General features: G+C 41.0%; 1 protein-coding gene across 2 annotated transcripts; it reads right to left on the bottom strand.

Annotated features, from left to right (window-relative positions):
• Window positions 1-1,313: 1,313 nt before the first annotated feature.
• On the bottom strand, window positions 1,314-17,509 carry LOC121808564 (ABC transporter G family member 32-like). 2 transcript variants are annotated; one of them, XM_042209119.1, is made up of 25 exons: window positions 17,208-17,509; window positions 16,828-17,118; window positions 8,748-8,868; window positions 8,577-8,665; window positions 8,414-8,498; window positions 8,157-8,316; window positions 8,014-8,090; window positions 7,256-7,309; window positions 6,711-6,801; window positions 6,328-6,629; window positions 5,962-6,243; window positions 5,483-5,799; window positions 5,232-5,392; window positions 5,039-5,142; window positions 4,686-4,839; window positions 4,447-4,569; window positions 4,232-4,323; window positions 3,816-4,148; window positions 3,454-3,744; window positions 3,243-3,326; window positions 3,023-3,156; window positions 2,713-2,940; window positions 2,425-2,596; window positions 2,086-2,340; window positions 1,314-1,956 (listed from the first exon to the last, which is right to left on the bottom strand). In XM_042209119.1, exons 2-25 carry the CDS (start codon window positions 17,100-17,102, stop codon window positions 1,684-1,686), a joined length of 4,257 nt encoding a protein of 1,418 aa, XP_042065053.1. In that variant the 5' UTR covers window positions 17,103-17,118; window positions 17,208-17,509; the 3' UTR covers window positions 1,314-1,683. The 2 variants fall into 2 exon arrangements, with proteins under 2 accessions (XP_042065053.1, XP_042065052.1); XM_042209118.1 differs by having other exon boundaries at window positions 16,828-17,509.
• Window positions 17,510-21,476: the final 3,967 nt, after the last annotated feature.

The raw sequence follows: 21,476 nt of genomic DNA, 5'->3' as shown, positions 1-21,476 counted from the left end.
AACCAACTTTTTTTTACATTTCTTCAAACCCGGGTGACTCAACTTTATTTTACCCAATTATTACCCGCAAGTGTACGGGGTTATTGTAGCATTTAACAAGCAAGAATTCAGGGATCTGATGCACAACTCATAGTCTAACCCAATTGAAATAGATTTACCATTTAAAGTCTTTAGAATTGTTGAATCAATCACAATTGTAGATTAAACCCCCTCCCGAGGTGAGAAATCCGTAGATTAGGTGTAATAATTGAAGTCCTCTTCTAATTCTTAGACCTAACTCCTAACAGTTTGATTAGATTAATGATCCCACTAACAATCTCAACTCTCTCGAGTTCTATTGAATTAAGGTGTGAATTATTCCTCTTTCAAGATTAATTATTTCATCTCCCGATTACTCTAAGAAACCCTAACACTTCCAATTGGTGATCAAGTAATTGATAGGAAAAAACACAGGAATAATTCAAACAATCACAAGAGCAAGATAAAACGAAGTCAATTGAATTAAAACTATGAATCAATGCATCTTCACCAAGATTTCTACATGAAAAGTTTAGCTACTCGTGTTCATGGAGAAAACCAAGTTTAACACAAAGTATTCCATCAAAAACATGAAAGATGGATGCTAAGAACTCCTGTGGAACGAATCTATGGAATCAAGCTTCAATCTTCCGATCTAGAGTCTTCAATCTTCAATTCTTTCTCTCAAAGGTGTTCTTGGGGTGTGTGTAGAGTGTGGTAGGCGGTAGGTGTAGAATGAATCTTAACCCTAGCCTTTTTCACCTTCAAAAATCGTGTTTCAGCAAAATTAATTCGCCAAAACAGCGCATCCGGCCGTGTGAATTTATAAGGGTAAAATTCACCGGGCCGCGTGACACTTTCGACCCCTTTCTGTCTCTCCAACGCTGAATCTGCGACACCCGGCCGAGTGCATTTATAGGGTAATAATTCCCCGGCCGCGCGAGATTTTCTGGACAGCGCAGTGTTCGTAAAACGGCCATAACTTCTTCTACGGGACTCCGATTGAGACGTTTAAGATACCCACGCCAAGCTCTTTCGAAGACAAAGAGAATGATATGAATTGGGGGCTGATTGGACTTCAAAATCTCCAGTAAAATAGTCTCAAACCAAGGATGCTGCACATCGACATATTTTGTACCTTTTTCTACAGATTCTTAACAAAATGGTCAACATACCAACATAATATAGAAATAGATATAAACACACCTAATAATAGACGAAATATGATCAAATTCATACAAAACCACCATCTTAAACCATGTAAAATCTAAGTATGTCACCCAGAATGACAATTATTATGGGAAAGAGGGAGTATATTCCAACTATACTCAAAGAAATATTTCCAAGGCTATAATTAAGCCTCTTATCCAGGACCAAAATATTTATAGTTTATTACAAAAATGCAATAATAGTAACAACTAAGCGATATTGATTATACAAAAAAGTCTGCACTCGAATTATGAGTCTAGCACCTGTCTATTCTACTATGTTTATTAGATGCTACTCCAACACACGCTAAGTATATCCTCAACCTTTAACAAATCTATTGTTTGATGTAAAAGTTTATTGGAGATGCATGCAAATCAATGATACAGCATCATCTTGTAACAAAATTTACATTTCTTTAATATGTAATGACATGATCAACCAACCCCCTCCTGCAAATCACCTCCTCTGGAAGTTGAAGGACTTGATGGCGAAGGCGAAAATAACGCCAAATAGCAGGCAGAAACCGGCCACCATGGTTCCTGCAACGCCGATGTAATCATGTCTGAACCCGAATACATGCTTGAGCAATGCCCTTGTTGGCATCGTTCCGACTCCATCAGCGAGTTTCACCGGTGCTTCAATATCAGAGAACTGGGAAGCAACGAGCCCATATAGACTCCAAGCCACAGGGTTTGCCCAGTAATACCATCTCCACCACACTGGAATTCTCTGCAGTGGTTTCATGTACCAGAGTTGTGAATCTCATATTTATCGTGTGGGAACATCGTTCATGTGAGTAAGGATAACCGAGCTGCAAATAATCAGGACAGAAAGAGCAAAAGAATTTGGCTTTGTTACCTTGTGAGGAATCATGAATCCGCTGAAGAGATTCCACAGCATGTAGAAAGGGGCAGCGATGATGGCGGCCACATTGTGGTTGGGTGTCACCGCAGTAGTCATCATGCCGTAGAAGGTGAAATACAACATGGTGAAGTACATAAAAAAGACGTACCACACAAACTTTGTAGTTGTCCACTCGAACGAGGCCATTGAGTAAAAAATGGTGCTGTAAATTAGTGCCTGAGACAGTACATAGGGAAACTCGATTGCAACCTGCAATGGAGAAGCCGGTGTTTATGGACTGGCTGAAAATCAAGGAAAGTGAGATGAGTCGGAGAAGTAAGAGAAGCAAAATACCTGAGCAAATGCAAATGGCAAAGCTGAATATGTTCCTGCTGCTCTCTCTCTATATGAAACAAATCTTTCAACAGAAACAACTGGTTGGACAGCAGTGGCGTTTGTAATTCCAATGAACAGCACTGCAGCATACATCGACCCCATAGCATTGAAAATGTCCTGCTGTGTTTCCCTATAATGCATTAAAAAGAATGAATCTGATAGAATATGGTGGACGTATAAGAAAACAACATGAAAGCTAGATCAACTTCTGAATAATCATAATAACAGCAAGTGTGAAAGGTAAACCTTTTGGAACCGAAGTCCCAGCAAATAGTTCCCAGCATCAGTGCTATCATGACTGTGTAGAAGAACCGAACTGCAGTGTATTGTGGGTTTCGCCAGTAAGAGAGGTGTTGCTTCCAGAGGCAAGCCGCAAATTGATCAAAATGTGTCCGGCAATACTTTGTTGGAAAATCAAGATCTTTCGAGTCAACTGTTGGCTTGCTTAATCTCTCAACCAAACGTTTATTAAACCTGAAACAAGCAAGAGGTGCACATTTATATGGTTGCCACAAACATGAAGCACTCTAGGCAAAACTGTATCCCAGGTACATACTGATATAGGTCCGATTTTCTATAAAGTTCAGCAAAATCAACTCCCAGACGGGTTTCCTCTACTGTTGATGTAACCTCTAACATCCATGTCGATGGATTATATCCAGGCTTGATCTTCGGGACTCCATCAATTGCCTATACAACATGTGTACAGGAAATCCGCAAAGATTAAGTCGATGACTGCATCACCAGATACAAATAGCAAATGGAAAATGTCAAACCTCAAAATACTCGATCAGTTTGGCAGACTTCACACCAAGTGGACCAGCATAAATGAGTTCTCCTCCTCGCTTCATTAACAAAAGCTGCAGCATAAAGTGAGATCACTAGATTATCAGCAACAATCGACATCTTAGAGAAAGATGACCAATTAAAACCAGTATATATGCTCTAATACTGGTGTGGATATCTAAAGATTAAGATAGGAAGAACCTCATCAAAGGATTCAAATATGTCGATGCTGGGTTGATGAATCGTACAAACTATTGTTCTTCCCGTATTAACGATATTCCTGACAGTCCTCATGACAATTGCTGCAGCTCGTGCATCCAACCCAGATGTGGGCTCATCCATAAACACTATAGATGGGTTGGCTACAAGTTCAATAGCAATAGTAAGGCGTTTTCGTTGCTCAGTTGATAATCCATCAATCCCTGGTAGACCTACCAAGGCTCCTTTCAGAGGAATGAGCTCCACAAGCTGCATAACCTCATCGACAAATGCCTGGGAATGTGCATATCCATGAGTTGTCTGATGTGGAGAATATATGATTTGCAGTAACCAAGGTACTATACCTTTTGGGTTTCCAAGTCAATATCAGATGGCAACCGCAGCCAAGCAGAGAACAAAAGTGATTCATGAATGGTTAAGCAGGGAGAATGAATATCATTTTGCTCACAGTACCCTGATATTCTAGCAAATGTATCTTGCTTCTTTGGATACCCGGATATACTGATGTTTCCTTCTATAATTCCACCTGTCTTCCTACCTGCTAATACATCCATAAGGGTGGTTTTTCCAGCACCACTAACCCCAACCAGTGCAGTTAGCACACCAGGCCTGAATGCACCTGTAATGTTATTCAATAATTGCAACTTTTCTTCTGATATGCCCTCCTGTTTCAGTTCCTGAAATCATCAGTACATAATGTTAAATGATGAAACACTTATTCAAAAAATGGTAATTAAAAATCAATGAAGGGCGGGCTCACTATGGGTACATCCACATAGTAACTAATATTGCTGAACGCCATTGAAAGTGGCTCAAACGGAAGCACCATGCCTTTCGATTTAAAGCTCTTCTCTGAGGAATACAGTAAAGTGAAGGTTAGTACGACCAGAATAACTGAGTCTACTACATGCAGGAGAACATGAACAAAATTGCATCTGCATCTATCATACTAAGGTAAAAACCATGTTTCCTTACTAGCAAAAGATCCTGAGTATTGTAAGAAGTCTCTGAGCTGGATAACAACAGGTTCTCCTTTCCGCATCTTCTCCCTGTCATCAAGCTCTTCCTTAGATACAACAGCTTGACGTTTCCCCAGAGCTTAAGGATATTTGAAGTTTTGACAGAATAGAAACGGATTAAGTTAGTAGACTGTGATACAGTAAAATGTTTCTTAACAGCAGAAGTGGGAAATTTTGTAAGGATGTTAGACTTACGATTTAGCTTTGAGAGAAAAAAGGTGAAAAGGGAATTGAATAAGATGGTGTAGGCTGTCAAAGCGCCTATCCCAATCCAATACCAGTAACTTTCTGGGAACAAACTGCGGGATTTTAGCAGTGCAAGGCCTATTGTTGAATTATCCCCACTTATCTACAAAGATAAGAAGTTCAAGTTCAGTTTTAGTTTGATGCATAGCTGACTTCCTTATAAGTGCTACAAAGTACAGTTGTTTTCTGACAGTAACTAACCAAAGAGAAGTCTAACATAAGGGTGGTCTATACATTTTGATGGGTTGATAAACATCTCCAGAATTATCAGAAAGCTCAAGGTACAATTATATAATGTGTACCTTATCCCAGGAATGACCTAGGAATTCGTTCACACTAGCAGCCTCTTGAGCATACATCAATGGAGAAACCCAATACCCCCAGATCCACCATTTAGGAATCCTATCTGTCAAAGGTACAATTGAGACTGAATCTATTAATTTTCAAAGGAATAATAGGCAACATTATCCACTAAGCCATAGGAGATCAATTTACCTCTTGATATGATGTAGCCCCCAAGAGCCATCACTATCAACATAGCAAAGGATCCAAAAGTATTTGCCACAATCATGCTACGGCCCAAGGAACCCATCAGACGGAAAAGAGACAGAGACATTTGATGGAGAAAGAAGTAAAGTAGAAATTGGCGCAGGAATCTGCAATGTCAATTATTACTTGCTTCAAAGTTCAAAGTCTTAGGAAATCAATCATCATTATCTGGAAAAAATCTTACAAAATGGATTCACCTGGTAATGTTTGGATCAAAACCAACCACAAAGTATGTTACTGCTACCCAAAAACCAGATTCTATGAGTGATGTTGGAATGCTCAGGAGCCATGCAGGCATTGTATACGCCCAACAAGGGTATAAGTGCAAGTCCCTGTGCTTGTAAATAATCGGAAGCTTGGCTACCAACATGGAAACCTCAGTGAAGCCATTGAAAAGAATTATCACCATTGAAAAATACAATTCTCCCAAATAAAGTCCTCCATCATCTATTGTATCATGGCTCATTGTAGTCCGGCAAAAGACACTCATGGTAATCAGAGCAACCAAAAGAAGCTGTAAAGAAGCCGTTCCATTTTCATCAGTATATAATTCTTAAGTAACTTAAGTTATGTTGGTGTAGATAGCAAAGTACATTATAATTGTTGATGAATTCAATAACCATGTTAATCATCTTAGTTCATAATTCTTAAGGTTGGGGTTTCCTGATGATATTACCTGTACAAATTTGAAAACATAGATGAACATATTGCGTTTCATAAGCAGCAACTGCCAGTGAAAGTTGGTTCTCAGAAGATCCATCTTTTTTATCCCATATCTCGAAGTTGATAAGGCTGCAGGGTGGCTATACCGCTTATCATATGGGATATCCATCTCATCGGATAAATTCTTCCCAAGGTTGTATGAGCTAAAAGCTTCAGAAAATTTCATAACAGATACGTATCTGTAAGGCTGATCAGGTAAAGCCCAATACTGCTCTTGATCCTTCCTCGAAACAACCTACAAAAGCATACAAATTAAAAACAGCTTGAGCAAAATACACAATTTTGGAAATACAGAGAACTATTCAAATGATCATCATACTTCTTGAAGGAAGTCTGCCACATTTTTCCGCTCCGGACAATGGAAACCCATGTATGCAAAGAATTGAAGAACTGCCGTACGAGGTCCTTGGTATACTATTTTCCCCTCGGACAAGAGAATAACATCATCAAATAACTCATAGGTCTCAGGAGCTGGTTGAAGCAGAGAAATCATAGTGGTTCCTTCAAGTGCATGAGTTGAATGCCTAAGATACTTGATGATTTGGTAAGTTGTTGAACTATCAAGACCATTTGATATTTCATCCATGAATAGCACTCTTGATGGACCCACTAATATTTCCCCTGTCAATATATCAGCTAAGTGAGCTTACAAGTACATAATTTACGTGCTTTAAACCCAAATCACAATTTTAGCACATGTACCTGTTGTCAGGCGCTTTTTCTGACCACCAGAGATCCCTTTAATCATTTCATCTCCAACTAGGGTATCAGCACAAATGTCCAATCCTAAAATCTTTAAGAATACAATGGCTCAACTGGTCAAAAAGACTGGTGTCAAACAAATCAGCTATTATTGCTTATTGCATGAAAAGTTATAGTAGTACACAAACTCATTAGATTGAATCAAACATTCTCAAGAGACAGTTAAACTCTCAGAATTATGATTCAGTATGAGATTCATTTACTGTATGTTAGAATATTGCACACACTAATTTAAAATTCTACAATTTCAATACATATGGAAGACCAAAGCTTGACAGCTACGCCTTGATAGAATTTTAAGTAGTATTAGTGATCCTTGTTCAGTTGAGTCATTATTAGGTGTACAGCATCCGGATAATTCTCAAATGTAATCATAGTTTTTTAAACACACTGCTTCCAAGATCACCATACAGCCAATGCAGGTAGCTTCATAGGCAAATAATACTATAATAAGATTGTTGTAGAGATATAGTATCAGAAAACACCTTCAAAATGTACTCCACTGAAATGTTTGTATCCTTCCCCACCAAAGATAATGCCTGTGGAACAAAACCAAAAACAGTAAAGACAGTTAATAGTCAGGATTATATTGCGCTGTTTCAATGTAATTCTTATATATCAAGGTGTCTTCCAAATAAAGAGTATATTTTTAAGAAAATCAGATTACAGAATCTATATTTCTAACCATGTTGAGAGTTAGAAACAAGATGAAAATAAGTCTTATTTTATCAAGTGGTGACCACAGATTTATGTGCGAGTATTATGCTCATACCTACGGCGGGGCGTGATGTGAAGAGGAATATTATGTATTATCTGTCTTTCGAATTCCTGAATACATCAAATGAGGTTTTGACTTGAGAACATAATGGAGCTATGTTCAAGAACTGCAAGTGTACATGCATTGGGTTTCTAATTTCAGAAGAACAAATGAAATCAACTGATGCTAACGAGAGGTCCCAGTGGTATGGAGGGATAACAAATAAAAGTTAAAAAATCTGTTACATGATGATATTACAACTTTGTATGCGGGACAGCAGTGAGCTTACATACTGTTTTGATATTATATGACGCAATTCATGTGTCTATCAAGATCAAGTAGGCTGACATCCAATCAGGTTTATTCACCTTGAACAGAATAGTTTTTTGAGTAATTTTTGGAGCAATACTTTCTAAGATTTAGTAAAACTGAAAGAATCAAGAATTTACATTAAATAGACTTAAAAGTCTCTCAAGATTCATGCACCTTTATGAAAATGTCAAGATCTTCATCGGGTTTAGTTCCAGAGAGCTTCTCCCTTCTTGTAAGTTCCATAAGCATATCTGGTACAAGTTGAGGGGGTCAGTCCAGGAAACTTATGTATTTTAAAGGACCAATATCACTCTTACCATATTTAGAACCAACACCCTGACAACGTGCTGAAAAGTCAAGTGTTTCTCTTACTGTCATCTCTGCAGCATGCCAATCTTGCTGACTGACATAAGCAGATGTCCTTTGAGGCACAAACTCATTAAGGCCATGCCCGTTATAGGTTACTTTACCCGACACCTAATATCAAAGCTTCAGCGTGTTAAACCTTTTAGTAGCATTCAGTCAAATGCATGTATTTCCATTATTTAAGTACATTCTTAAGAACCTTTAGTACCTTGAGATCAGATTTGAGTTGTCCAGCTAACGCTAAGAGCAGAGTACTCTTTCCAGAGCTTGGTGGACCTAATAATAACGTTAATCTACACGTAACAAGCACAGAATAAGGTATAGGAACAAACAGGACTGTGTAGAGTAGTGTGGAGAAATTAAATACATGCCTTCCTGGTCGAATTATTCCACTAACGTCATCCAAAATTGTCAACTTCATTCTGTCACCGGAGTATATTTTTAGCTGCCTTAGTAAAGCCTGAGATATTTGAGAATATAAAAACAGAAGTAAGATACTATCACGGAATCAATCAGACTTAGTAAGTCAAGACAGTCTGTACCTCAGCCATGTTGATGACAAAATTTGAAATTGTAGGCAAAGCTCTACTACCAATGTGAACAGATGATTCAACTTTCAAATGGTGAAATCTAACTTCAACCTTTGGGAAGTCCAGGTCAACTCTGCAATAACATGTAATAGGAATTAAACATCCATAAACTCAATAATTGCATGCTTATGTTTGGACAAAACAGGAGTTAAGGTTGAGGATATGGAGTCATTGAACTTTAGTGATACGAGAACTAGCATAACCGTCGCCTCAGATGATTTTCAGATATACTTCTCCTACAGATTTGAAGAAAGCCAATTCATAGAAATTTATGGTGGTTGCTTCCAGATACAAACCGAATAAAGAAAGAATAAGGGCGGATAATGAAACAAGTATAGAAATTAAACGACTTGTCACGTAAGTACATGTGTGGCAGCAATTAGGCATCTAACCCTATTACTTTATTTCTACCGGTCACACCCCTAACCTTTCATTCATGTATAAATTGGTTTCTTACTTAGGCAATCAAATACATCTGCCGCGACATGTTAACAATATAAACTGTTATAGAATACATGAAATGCATAATGCCAAATTGCAAACGAATTTAAAACCTAAAGTGAAAGGCAGGAGTATGATCTAACCAAAGCAAAAGAATGTGATCAAGTAGGCTTTATCAATTTATTCTCTCTGTCTCACTCACCATCAGCTCCTCCTATTTTCACCTTGTACTTTGCAAAGCACAAGACTATTTCTAGTTCCATTAATACTCTCTACAGAAGATCTACTTCATCTCAAGGAAATACTACAAAGACTTATGTCACCTCTGCCATATTCCAGAATTAAACTTGTGTAACAAATAGAGTCTCATGCATTATGCACACTTCCACTGCCACACATCAAAATGAGGTAATGAGTTTAACAACTATCATGCCATATGCTATGATATGAGTAGCATTTGGCAATACTAGGTGATGTAGAGGTAAAGACCATGTATGTTCTCCAAAATTAGTTGCTATGCCACCTTATGAACTATTAACTGAGGTCAGTGGCCAAGTAACTAAACACAGTTGTTTAGTAATTTGCCTCAGTTGTTTGTATGTTCCAATTTTTATCTAGGCAAAACTTTATCACCGAGAAAAAGCCTGTGTATTGGGAAAAATAGTTGCAACCATCTAGGATATTCATCTACTAATATTCTTAATCTTCTTTGTTCAAGGCTTCCAAAGTAATTGTGTGTGTGAAGACATGAAGTGTTTGGCGCATACAAAAGTCCCACTGTTTCTTCTGTATTGAGAGTAGATACTAGTCCATTGCTAGCTGCAGAGTGAAGGACACTCCCAAAATTTACCACAATGGTTATTGCTGCCAGACACAATATGATAGAGTAAAGGTACCGGTCAGTAGGAAGAGCACAAGAGGTGCTCTGTAACTTTCGCAGAGGAAGAAATAAACTCCCAACACTCACTCAAAATAGAAGAACTCTTGGCTTTATTGAGATGGAGAATGAAATGAACACCCAAAGGAAATCCTCACAAAGGAGGTCTACGATACTGCGATCGTCCAATACTAAATTCCCAAGATGCTTCTCGTCATTTTGGAACTTTAATATATAGACTTACAATAGAGAAAAATCAGCAACAATTAAACAGAATCTGCAACAACTTAAATTTGAATCTAAATCCCCTAACAACCTAACTATAGCCGAGATTGGTGTGCGCCTTCTCTCCTTCATTCTTCCCCCTTTTCCTCTGACTCGGTTGGCCACAATACTTGACGGTTACCCCTTTTGTAGACCCGCCAACTCGTATCAACTGCCCGGGTTGGCGAAATAGCCTTGCCCGCAAGGCGGAGGTAAGGGAATTGACCTTGTAAATTCGCCGTATCCACCCATGGGGCTTCGTCGACCGATTGGCCCGACCACTTGATTAGTAACTAGGGTATCTGACTCACGTCCCGTGTGACCATCCGCTCTCCCAGTACCTCCTCCGGTAGAAGCGGTGGCTCAGCATCCATCAGAGCCTCTGGAAGTTCGTTGTCCGGCGCTGCAAAGCCAATCGCTCATTTCAACAACGAGACGTGAAATACCGGGTGGATGCGAGAGCCATCGGGTAGTTTAAGGCGATAAGCCGCTTCGCCAATGCGAGCTTCCACTGGATAGGGCCCATAGTAACGAGGAGCCAGCTTTCGATTAGGAGCTGGGAACATAGATGACTGGCGGTAAGGACGGAACTTAAAATAGACTAGATCGCCCACTGCGTACTCAACGTCCCTACGGTGTTTGTTGGCCGATGCAGCCATTCGCTGTTGATTGGTGCACGCCTTCTCTCCTTCATTCTTCCCCCTTTTCCTCTGACTTGGTTGGCCACAATACTTGGCGGTTCCCCCTTTTGTAGACCCGCCAACTCGTATCAACTGTCCGGGTTGGCGAAACAGCCTTGCCCGCAAGGCGGAGGTAAGGGAATTGACCTTGTAAATTCGCCGTATCCACCCATGTGGCTTCGTCGACCGATTGGCCCGACCACTTGATTAGTAACCGGGGTATCTGACTCAAGTCCCGTGTGACCATCCGCTCTCCCAGTACCTCCTCCGGTAGAAGCGGTGGCTCGGCATCCATCAGAGCCTCTGGAAGTTCGCTGTCCGGCGCTGCAGAGCCAATCGCTCGTTTCAACAACGAGACGTGAAATACCGGGTGGATGCGAGAGCCATCGGGTAGTTTAAGGCGATAGGCCGCTTCGCCAATGCGAGCTTCCACTGGATAGGGCCCATAGTAACGAGGAGCCAGCTTTCGATTAGGAGCTGGGAACAGAGATGACTGGCGGTAAGGACGGAACTTAAGATAGACTAGATCGCCCACTGCGTACTCAACGTCCCTACGGTGTTTGTTGGCCGATGCAGCCATTCGCTGCTGGGCTCGGAGCAGATGTTGTCTGAGCAAGGTCAGCGCCTCGTCGTGAGACCGGAGGGAGTCCACTACTGCCTGCGCACGGATTTCACCGGGTAAAAAGCTGTGCAGCGAAGGCGGGGGCCTGCCATAAACTACCTCAAAAGGGGTGGTTCCCGACGCGGAGTGGACGCTCGTGTTGTAGCAATATTCAGCCCACGCAAGCCATTTGTCCCATTGTTTGGGGCGCTCGGATGAAAAGCAACGCAGGTAAGTCTGCAGGCATCGATTCGACACCTCGGTTTGGCCACCCGTCTCCGGGTGATAAGCCGAACTCATTCTTAGTTTTGTACCAGTAGCCCGGAATAATTCGCGCCAGAACGAACACAAAAAGATAGGGTCGCGATCCGAAACTATGGAGTTTGGGATCCCATGCAGACGAACGATCTCTTTAGTGAAAAGATCAGCATTTATTTTTTTGACAAATTGCACATGCGGCCACAAAGTGAGTAATATGCTTCATCGACGGTAAGCACGGTATGCCCCTGCATGACCGCCGGTGGGGGTGGCGTGGAACTCGGCAATTAGCTGCTGAAACCAAGGGGAGTTGGCCGGTACAGCGATGCGCCCCTTATAGAAGAGTGCGCCATGAATTAATTCATAGTGAGCTGGTCCCTGCTGGCCTAGTTCCAAATCAGCCTTGATTTTGGACAGTACTGGGTCCGTGGCTAGGGAAGACTGGACCCTTGACCAATCAGGCCATGTAGGTCGGGAAATAGCCGAGAATTCTACCGCTTCGTCGTCCCGCCGAGACAGGGCATCTGTTGCCTGGTCCATCTTGCCCTCTTTGTAGACGATAGAGAAATCATATCCGAGCAATTTCGCAACCCAATTCTGTTGCGCAGGTGTGGACAGAGGCTGCGCAAGGAGGTGCTTTAAACTCCTTTGGTCGGTGTGGACTATGAAACGACGGCCCAGCAGATAAGGACGCCAGTGATGTATAGCGAGAACCAAGGCCATCAACTCCTCATATGCCGACTTTGTAAGCCAACACCCCAATAAAGTCTTGCTAAAGTAGGCCACTGGCTGCCGATCCTGCATAAGAACCGCCCCCAACCCGTGGCCTGATGCATCACATTCAATAACAAATTCCTTGGTGAAATCCGGCATCCTTAGCAACGGGGCAGATTTCAAGGCCGTTTTTAGGGTATGGAAAGCCTGCTCCGCTTCGGGGAGCCAGGTCCATTTTGCCTTTCGGGCGGTGTCGATTGGCTTCTTGAGGAGCTGGGTGAGAGGCGCCGCGATTTTGCCATAGTCGCGAACGAAACGCCGATAGTAGCCTGTCAACCCAAGGAAACCCCGAACTCCTTTTAGAGTGGTGGGTGTCGGCCAACATAGCACTGCCGAGACCTTGGAGGGGTCCATGCTCACCCCTGCCGCTGACACCACATGACTGAGATACTCAACTTGGCGCCGCCAAAGGAGGCACTTCTTTGGGTTAATTATCAAGGAGTGGTCCTCGAGGACGGTGAAAACCAGCCGAAGATTAGATAAGTGTGCATCCCAAAAGTCGTTGTAGATCAAAATGTCGTCGAAGAAAACCAGGACAAACTTACGAAGGAAAGGTCGGAAGATTTCATTCATTAGACTCTGGAAGGTGGCGGGGGCGTTTGTTAGGCCGAATGGCATAACGAGGAATTCATAGTGGCCTGAGTGCGTACGAAAAGCGGTCTTGTGCATATCGGGGGCGCCCACTCGGATTTGATGATACCCGGCCTTTAGATCGAGCTTGCTAAACCAGCAGGACCCATGTAGCTTGTCAAGGAGCTCTTGGATAATTGGAATCGGGTATTTATCTGGCACTGTGCGCTTGTTCAATTCCCTGTGCGTGATTGGGAGCTGCAGGCGACTGACCAGGTGATCCGAGATGAAAGAGTGACTTACCCCGCTGTCGACCATGACCAGGACTTTTTGGGTATCGATGCCGCCGAACAACTACATAGTGCGGGAGGTATCCAAGCCGTTACAAGATAGTTCCGATAGCTGGAGCTCCAGTTGGACCCCGTTATCAATCTGGTTCACACTCTCCGTATCGTCATACATAGGATCATCTTCGTCGATGACGAGAACGTTGAGTCTTTGGGGGACAGCGATGAGTGGGGCCAAACTTGAGGCCACATTTGAAGCAGGTGCCGGCGGCGATGTTCTTTTTATACTCGGAAGATATATTCTGGAAGCGCCTGGGGCGGTTAGGTCCTGAAGAGGATAACGACGCAGGAGTCGGGGAAAAAACCTTTGGATTCGGGCCGGACATTCCCTGTGGCGGCAGAACCGCGGATCCAGTTGCAAGGCCATTTCCACCGCGTTTGAATAAGAAGTAATCTGCGCTGCCTTCAGGTGCATCCAAATCTCTGGGCGAGAGCTGCCAAAAAGAACCCCAGATATTGGTGATCCGCCAGATCCGGGATTTGGGCAAGACGGGCCTCGAAGCTGTTACGAACTCAACGAGGGAGCCCTCTTGTCGGGTTGGGGCGAAAGCCTCGTAGCCATCTAGAGCCATTTTATCACCGAAATGTTTCATTAACTCCCGTTGGAACTGTTCCCAACTGAGAGCCGGAAGACGGCGTCACAGAAGTTGGAACCATGGCAAGGCTGGCCCAGCTAAAGCCACCATGGCAATGTCCAGTCGCTTTTCAGTGGAGGTTTTGGACACCAAGAAATATTGCTCCGAGCGCGCGAGCCACGCAATAGCATCTGTTCCGTCAAACGTAGGCATAGACATGGTTGAATTCAGTGGCGGACGCAGAAATATTTCATGGTAGGGGCTGTACAATAAATTTTTTTTAGTTAACATACACTCCCTTCGTCTATTTTTTGTAGTTAACATACACTCCCTTCGTCTTTTAAAATAGAGATTTCTGCAGCGACACGAGTTTTAAAGTGAAATTGGTATAGTGTGACGTGTAAAATTTAAGTATAAATAACATAAAAATATTATAGAACTCCCTCCGTGCACGACTAATTGGCATGTTTTACTCTACTCAGATTTTAAGAAATATAGTGAAAAATAGCTGGATTATAATAAAATTTTAATGGAATGGGCTAGTGGAACATGAAAATCGTTATCAACAGTAATAAAAAGTACTCCTTTCGTCCACAAAAAAATATATTTTTTGTTGGGCACGAGTTTTAATGTACTATTGGTAAAATAAGAGAGAGATATAAAGAAAATTAATTAAAGTATTGTTATAAGAGAATGGGTCACACCTCATTAGAGAGAGAAAAGTTTTCAAAATTAGAAAGTACATATTCTTGTGAGACAGATTAAAAAGAAAAAAAATGTATATTTTTTTGGGACGGAGAGAGTAAATGAGATAATTAATTGTGGAAGTGTGAAAAAGAAAATTTACGCCAATTAATTGTGGAGGAGTGAAATTACGCTAATTAATTGTGGACTAAAGGAGTACTACTTTATAGAAAAATCTCTACCCAATAATAATATTACTATAATTTTGTGATCAACTCTTTTAAAATATACCAAGAAGGAAATATTACTAATAAAGCTGAATAAATAAGGGCATTGCGAAGCTATAAACATTTGAACTTAAATTGAAGTAAAATAATTAAACTACGTTTAATACACGAAAAATACTAATAGAAGTATAACACGAATATAGGCATAGCCTATAGGTAGGAGACTTGACATTTGCCAATTTAATTATTATTGTATTAATTTAATTATTCATTGTTATCTCATCTTCTTCCTTAAATTGCAACGACAACCATTTTTTTTTAAACTTTCTTCTGCAATTTCAAATTTCAGCCCCTCCTTCTTATTCAGTTTTTCACATTTTAAACTTTACGTACAGTAGTTTGATGAGGGCTGAAGACATTTTTCAGAAATTTCAAAAAAATTTAAAGTACAAAATATAAAAAAAACATTGGGGGAGGGCTTCCTCCCTTGGCCGTGTGTCCGCCAATGGTTGAATTGCCCCGTCGTGCTCCCGGTTGGATCATCATTCGTAGGTGGATCTGTTGATTTGGAAGAAGATCCTGTGGCGAGAGCGGTTCGGACCTCTGCCATAAAGGTCTCGAGTTGAGCCCCAATCACTGTAACTTGCTCACCCGTTTTCGAACACTGGATATTGAGTTCATCGACCATGGCGGTCAATGTCTCTGTTTTTTTTCCAGATCTCCGGTGACCTTCTCTAATCCCTCCAGTCGCGTGTCCGTATTACGCGTGTTAACCATCGTCACCGCACCAATTGATAGAGTTTTGGGTGATTAATGTAATTTGATCTTAGTATAATCACTGTTTCGGATAATCCATAGGTTGGGTGATAATTATTTTTTATATCATCAACGCAGTTAATGTAGGTAGGGTCAGTGTCATTTCTCCTTTCTTGAAAAAATTACTTTATGAAGATAACTGGAAATTTATGTACAATCCCCTTTTGGAACAGCTCAAAGAAAAAAAGATAAATCCCTTTTGGAAATCATAAAGATAATCAAGGCCTATTTAACTTAGTCAGAAGATAGAATATCCACATCTTGGACTCATTAGGCACAATTGAGACATATAACGTGATGTTCGTAAGTTAATTAGAATCTTTGTCATAGTTTCTTAATTGAGAAATTATTGCACACTAAATCGTTATGACTCATTTTCATAATCATATAGTAATTAGTCAGCATGTTGGACTTTTGTCTTAATCTGTCCACTGAATTCATGATTGGGCCTAGGGTCCATGTCTTGTGAAAACATCAAACAAAAGATAGTGCTTAAACAATTCTTAATTTTTTGGACTGTACATCCACTCAACCAAACTTATTTAATCAATTAGCCAATCCAAATCAGTATGAGAATGCATGTATATTTTCCTTTTTTGGACAATTAATGACATTATATACATCAATAAGTACTTTATTAATCCCAACATAGACCAATCTTAACACGTGTTACTGTAGAGTCTTCTACTACTACCGAAAATCGTTTTAATAGTAGAGTCATGGTTTAGGCATAGAGTATCGCTTCTATATGAGCTAAATTCCTTTTAGCTACAATTATTATGTCATTATATATGCTGTTAATTTAAATTCTTGTGTGATTATCATACTCCATGAAATTTCGGAATGATACGAAAACTCCAAGTGCTAAATCAAACACAAAAAAGTTATACCTAAACGAAAATCAATTAAAACACGAACCTATCAAAGCGACGTCGTACGCGGGAGAAAAACTTCTCCCAATCACCGTCAACCGAATCAACAAGGCGGCCGAGAACGATCCTCTGCTCCTCGGCGAGCATCTCTTCTACGTTGATCTCTTTCGAATCGCCCACCATATTGCGGAAGATCCCGCGCCTGACGCGGCGGTAGGTCGGCAGCCTCTCCAGCGCCGCCCACCGCAGCGCCTCCTCGTCGTCCCCATCCTCCCTAAACGACTCCGAGCGCGCCGACAAATTCTCCGCCGAACTCCACATCCACTCTCACTAAACACTAGAGACACAAAAAAACGGTGCAAAGGTAAATAGGAATTGGAGAAATTCAGCATCAAAATACGGCGGTGGACATAAGTAAAAGGCAACTTTGGGTTGGCATTGTTAGTTGGCAGCATTAATGGCGATGAGTGTTGATACGGTTGAGCTTTCGCATTTATGGCCACTGCAATTCACCACCCTCCAACTGCATGTGGTTGTTGAATTTCTGTCTCATTTTTGCGAATTTTCTCAACGCCAATCTTTGCTCCTCTAATTTTCTCAACGCATATGCCCAATTGCATCTCATTCCCCACCATAGAGATAGATCTCCATCATAGCTGCACATGCTTGACATGATTAAAGTACAACCACAGGAGCACAAAGTACTGCCTAGCTGCTGCTATTTGCTAGTAAGTGTCGGCGACGTAGTAAGAGTGTCCACAGCGTCCACTATGGGGGTGGACGCGGCTATAGCCGCGTCTGGGGCGGGTGGGCGGCGGTGGGCGGGCGGCTATAGTGGGAAAGGTGGGCGGACAACTTTTTGGGGCGATGGGGGCGGCGGACACGGGATAGCCGCGTTCGGGGCGAGGACGCGGCTATGGAAAAATAGCATTTTGTATTTGGAATTTGGGGGCTATTGGAGGTGTCCACTATAGTGGCGGAAATAGAATTTTGGGGCTATGGACAAAAAACTGGGGCTATGGACAAAAAACTTGGGCGAGGCTATTGGGCGTGTCCACCTTATAGTGGACACCCAGGTAAGGCGGACACCCCAATAGCCCCGCCCCAATTTTTGTTCACCGCCCTAAAATTATTGTCCACGGTCCCAAAAATTTGTTTCCGCCCCTATGATAGACACTTCCAATAGCTCTAATTTTTTTTTTCATTTTTTATGTTACTTCAATTATAATAAAATTTATCGGAGTATACGTAATTAGAAGAAAACGGTAATACGTGAAGAAATTAAAATTAAACACTAAATTTTCATCGTATTAAAGTACAGGAAAAATTATACAATGAAAATTTAATCTAGTGTAAATCACAAAGGTGTTCACACTGCGCCGCCTCCCCTACGTGCCCAAACTTCTTCAATCAAATCGTCATGGAGTGTGGTATGTGTTGTGGTCCTGCGCATATCAGTAAAACGTTGGATCAAATATTCATTGCTCCGTGGTACGCCCATCTGGATCGGCGCGGATGCAACACCGTGACTTGTACTTGGGCCCTCTTCCGGTGCCCAGCGCTCTGCCGCAAATCCTTCGTCTTCTATTATCATATTATACAATATGATACATGCTAACATAATATTCGCGACATCATCTTCGTGTCAAACTCGTGACGGGCACCGTATAATGGTCCACCGCGATTGGAGGACACCAAAAGCCCGCTCAACATCCTTCCTAGCACCCTCTTGTTTGCGCGCAAAATATTGTTTCTTCGGTCCAACCGGTTGGCGAATTGTCTTGACGAATACGGGCCACCGCTGATATATCCCATCAGTCAAATAGTATCCCCTACTGTACTGCGTGCCGCTAGCTACGAAGCTGATTTCTGGACCCTCCCCCGACACTCATCGTTGAAGAGCGGCGATGACTGAAGAACATTAATGTCGTTGTTCGAACCTGCCACACCGAAATACGCATGTCAAGGCCGCAAACGGTAGTCAGCAACGGCTTCCAGAATCATCGATGGATGTTTGCTTTTGAATCCAGTTGTGAACTGGCCTTTCCAGGCCACGGGGCAGTTCCTCCACTCCCAATGCATGCAATCGATGCTTCCTAACATTCTTGGGAACCCGTGGATCGAACTGTGCATATCCAGCAGTCTCTGACTCTCATCAGGGGTGGGCTTCCGTAGGAACTCCCCACCGAAAATTTCTCGGATCCCTTTACAAAACTGCCTAAGCACCGTTAGGCTAGTCGTCTCACCCATCTGTAGGTATTCATCGAACATATCGGCTGGACCGGCGTATGCAAGTTGCCGGATTGCAGCGGTGCACTTCTGATGCGTAGACAGCCCGATCCGGGCAGCGCAATCACGCCGGAGGGTGAAGCACCTGTAATGCTCTGCCAAATTCTTCGCTATATGGTTGAAGAGCCATTACGACATTCTGAATCGCCGGCGAAAAATCTCGGGTGGATAACGAGGGTTATCCACAAAGTAATCAGCCACTAGACGCTGGTGCGCACCGACGTGGTCTCGTTGGATGTTCCGCCGATGAGTAATCGCACGAGGGATCGCAGCCTCCGCCTCCTCCGCCAAGCGCGCTGCATCCTCCTAGGCGGCCTGGTGTTGCACTTGTTGAATCAGAGAATTCCACGCGTCTTTCCACAAATTGTCTATTTCAGACCACAAATTCTAGTGAGACAAAGTTTGAGTGATGAAGAGTTGAAATGGTGTGAAAATAATGAATGGAATGAGGTGTATTTATAGGTGAATTAAATTGAAATAAAAAAAATTAATTTCGTCGCCCTTCGGCGCGCCGGGCACCGCCCCACTATAGCCGGCGCACCTATTCGCCGCGTCAGAAATGTGTCTTTATCCTCACGCGTTCACGCCCTAGCCTGTTGCCCACGCTCCATGTGCTTCTTTCATCTGCAATTAATTGTCTTTTTAAACATCACACAAGTTTTAATAGTTAGGTGAATGTGCGATGAAAAAATTATTAGTAGTACATGTTTCACTTTTATATGGAGTACTACATTTTTATAACAAAATAGGAGTAAATGAGTTGAGTAAATTTTGTGTAATGAGATATCTGGTGATAACATTCTAAAGCAGATATTATAATCATAATAATAATAATAATAATAATAATAATAATAGTGGCCCTTTTAGATTATTAATTATAACTTAAACTGATAAAATTAAATCTAGTCTATTTAATATGAAAACAAACGGCCAAGATAATATTCATGCAATGTCAACTTATTGTTATAAAAATGTTCAGATTTTGGTAAGTTATTTTTGTTGACATTGTTTATGTTGGGGTTGCGCAACGCAACGTTAACACACATTTGTAAATCAGACCCAAAACAGATCTATTTAGGTGACTAAATAATTAATTTTGTATTTGTATAAAAATAAATCACATAAAATTCACATAATATACGTAGATTTAGATGTGATTGAACGAATATCCTCCAAAGGATCGACATGGATTGCGTCTTCTCCACGTGAAGAATCTTGACTCAACCTCAGATTTTCTAATTTATTCTCTTGCTCTTGATTAGCCATTTGCGTGGGCAAATATTGGTTAATCACAATAAATCTTGATGTAAATGAAGAGAATGCCCTAGTGTTATGTAGAACTAGAAGAATTAGGTCTAGATATGCACAATGAAAGCTAGAAAAAAATTATTCTCTCTTCTTACAAGTAGGCGCGATTTTTAGGCTTTTTGGCTAGTGTCAAAATTTTGTCTTCATTTCATCTCTACCTACAAGAGTCATGTAGGTTAGAGATCCATGGATGAATTGCATTGAGTCAACCCATTGGATAATTACTTGTTAAATTAATCAATCTATAATTTAAATATATCTTATGTAATACTCCATTATTTTTTACCATTATATAAAATAATATTGACTCCATGTCCAATCTCAAAATTACAAATAATCTGAGTCCTATTTCAATTTACAATATTTTCTCTGTCTAAGATGTCAATATTCATTAAAATATCCTTTGTCTTCAATAGACCATGAATTAAATTAATATATTTTTTAAAGAGTTTTCTAGTTAGGAACCTCATTTATTACTAATGGACTAAATTTTAACTTTCCAGGATATTATCATACTTCGCACCCACATGATTTAATGCAATAACATATAGGACATATATTATACAATGATTACTACTCCATTTGTTCTCTCATAATTGAGTCATTTCTTCATTTTAGGAAGTTCCTCCATAGTTGAGTCATTTCTGTATATAGTAATAATTTTATCACTCTTACTTTACTCTCTCTTACTTTACTCTCTCTATTTTATTCATTTTCTACTATATTCCTTTTACTTTTTCCTAGCTCGGAGTACTTTTTTATATGTCTACTTAACACACTAAGCATCTCTTTCTTAAATTCTGTGCAAAAAGTTTTTACCTCAACTATGAGGAAACGGAGTGAGTACTACCTAAAATATTATGTTTACTAGGTTACGAAAAATATTGCAATATTGATAGATCAAAGTGGTGTACAACTAAATGATATATGTTATATACAAGGATTAAGAAATACTTCCCCCGTCCCACAATAATTGTTATTCTTATAATCATATTATGGGCACGGGTTTTAAGAAATGTAAAGAAAAGTTTGTTGGAATAGTTAGTGGAATGTGGGACCCACTTTTTATATTGATTTTATAATAAAATGTGAGTAAAG

The sequence above is a fragment of the Salvia splendens genome, chromosome 6 (genome assembly GCF_004379255.2).
Source record: "Salvia splendens isolate huo1 chromosome 6, SspV2, whole genome shotgun sequence".
Classification (NCBI taxonomy): Eukaryota; Viridiplantae; Streptophyta; class Magnoliopsida; order Lamiales; family Lamiaceae; genus Salvia; species Salvia splendens.
The sequence above is the reverse complement of the archived record's forward strand: the minus strand, read 5'-3'. Positions and strand labels throughout refer to the sequence as shown.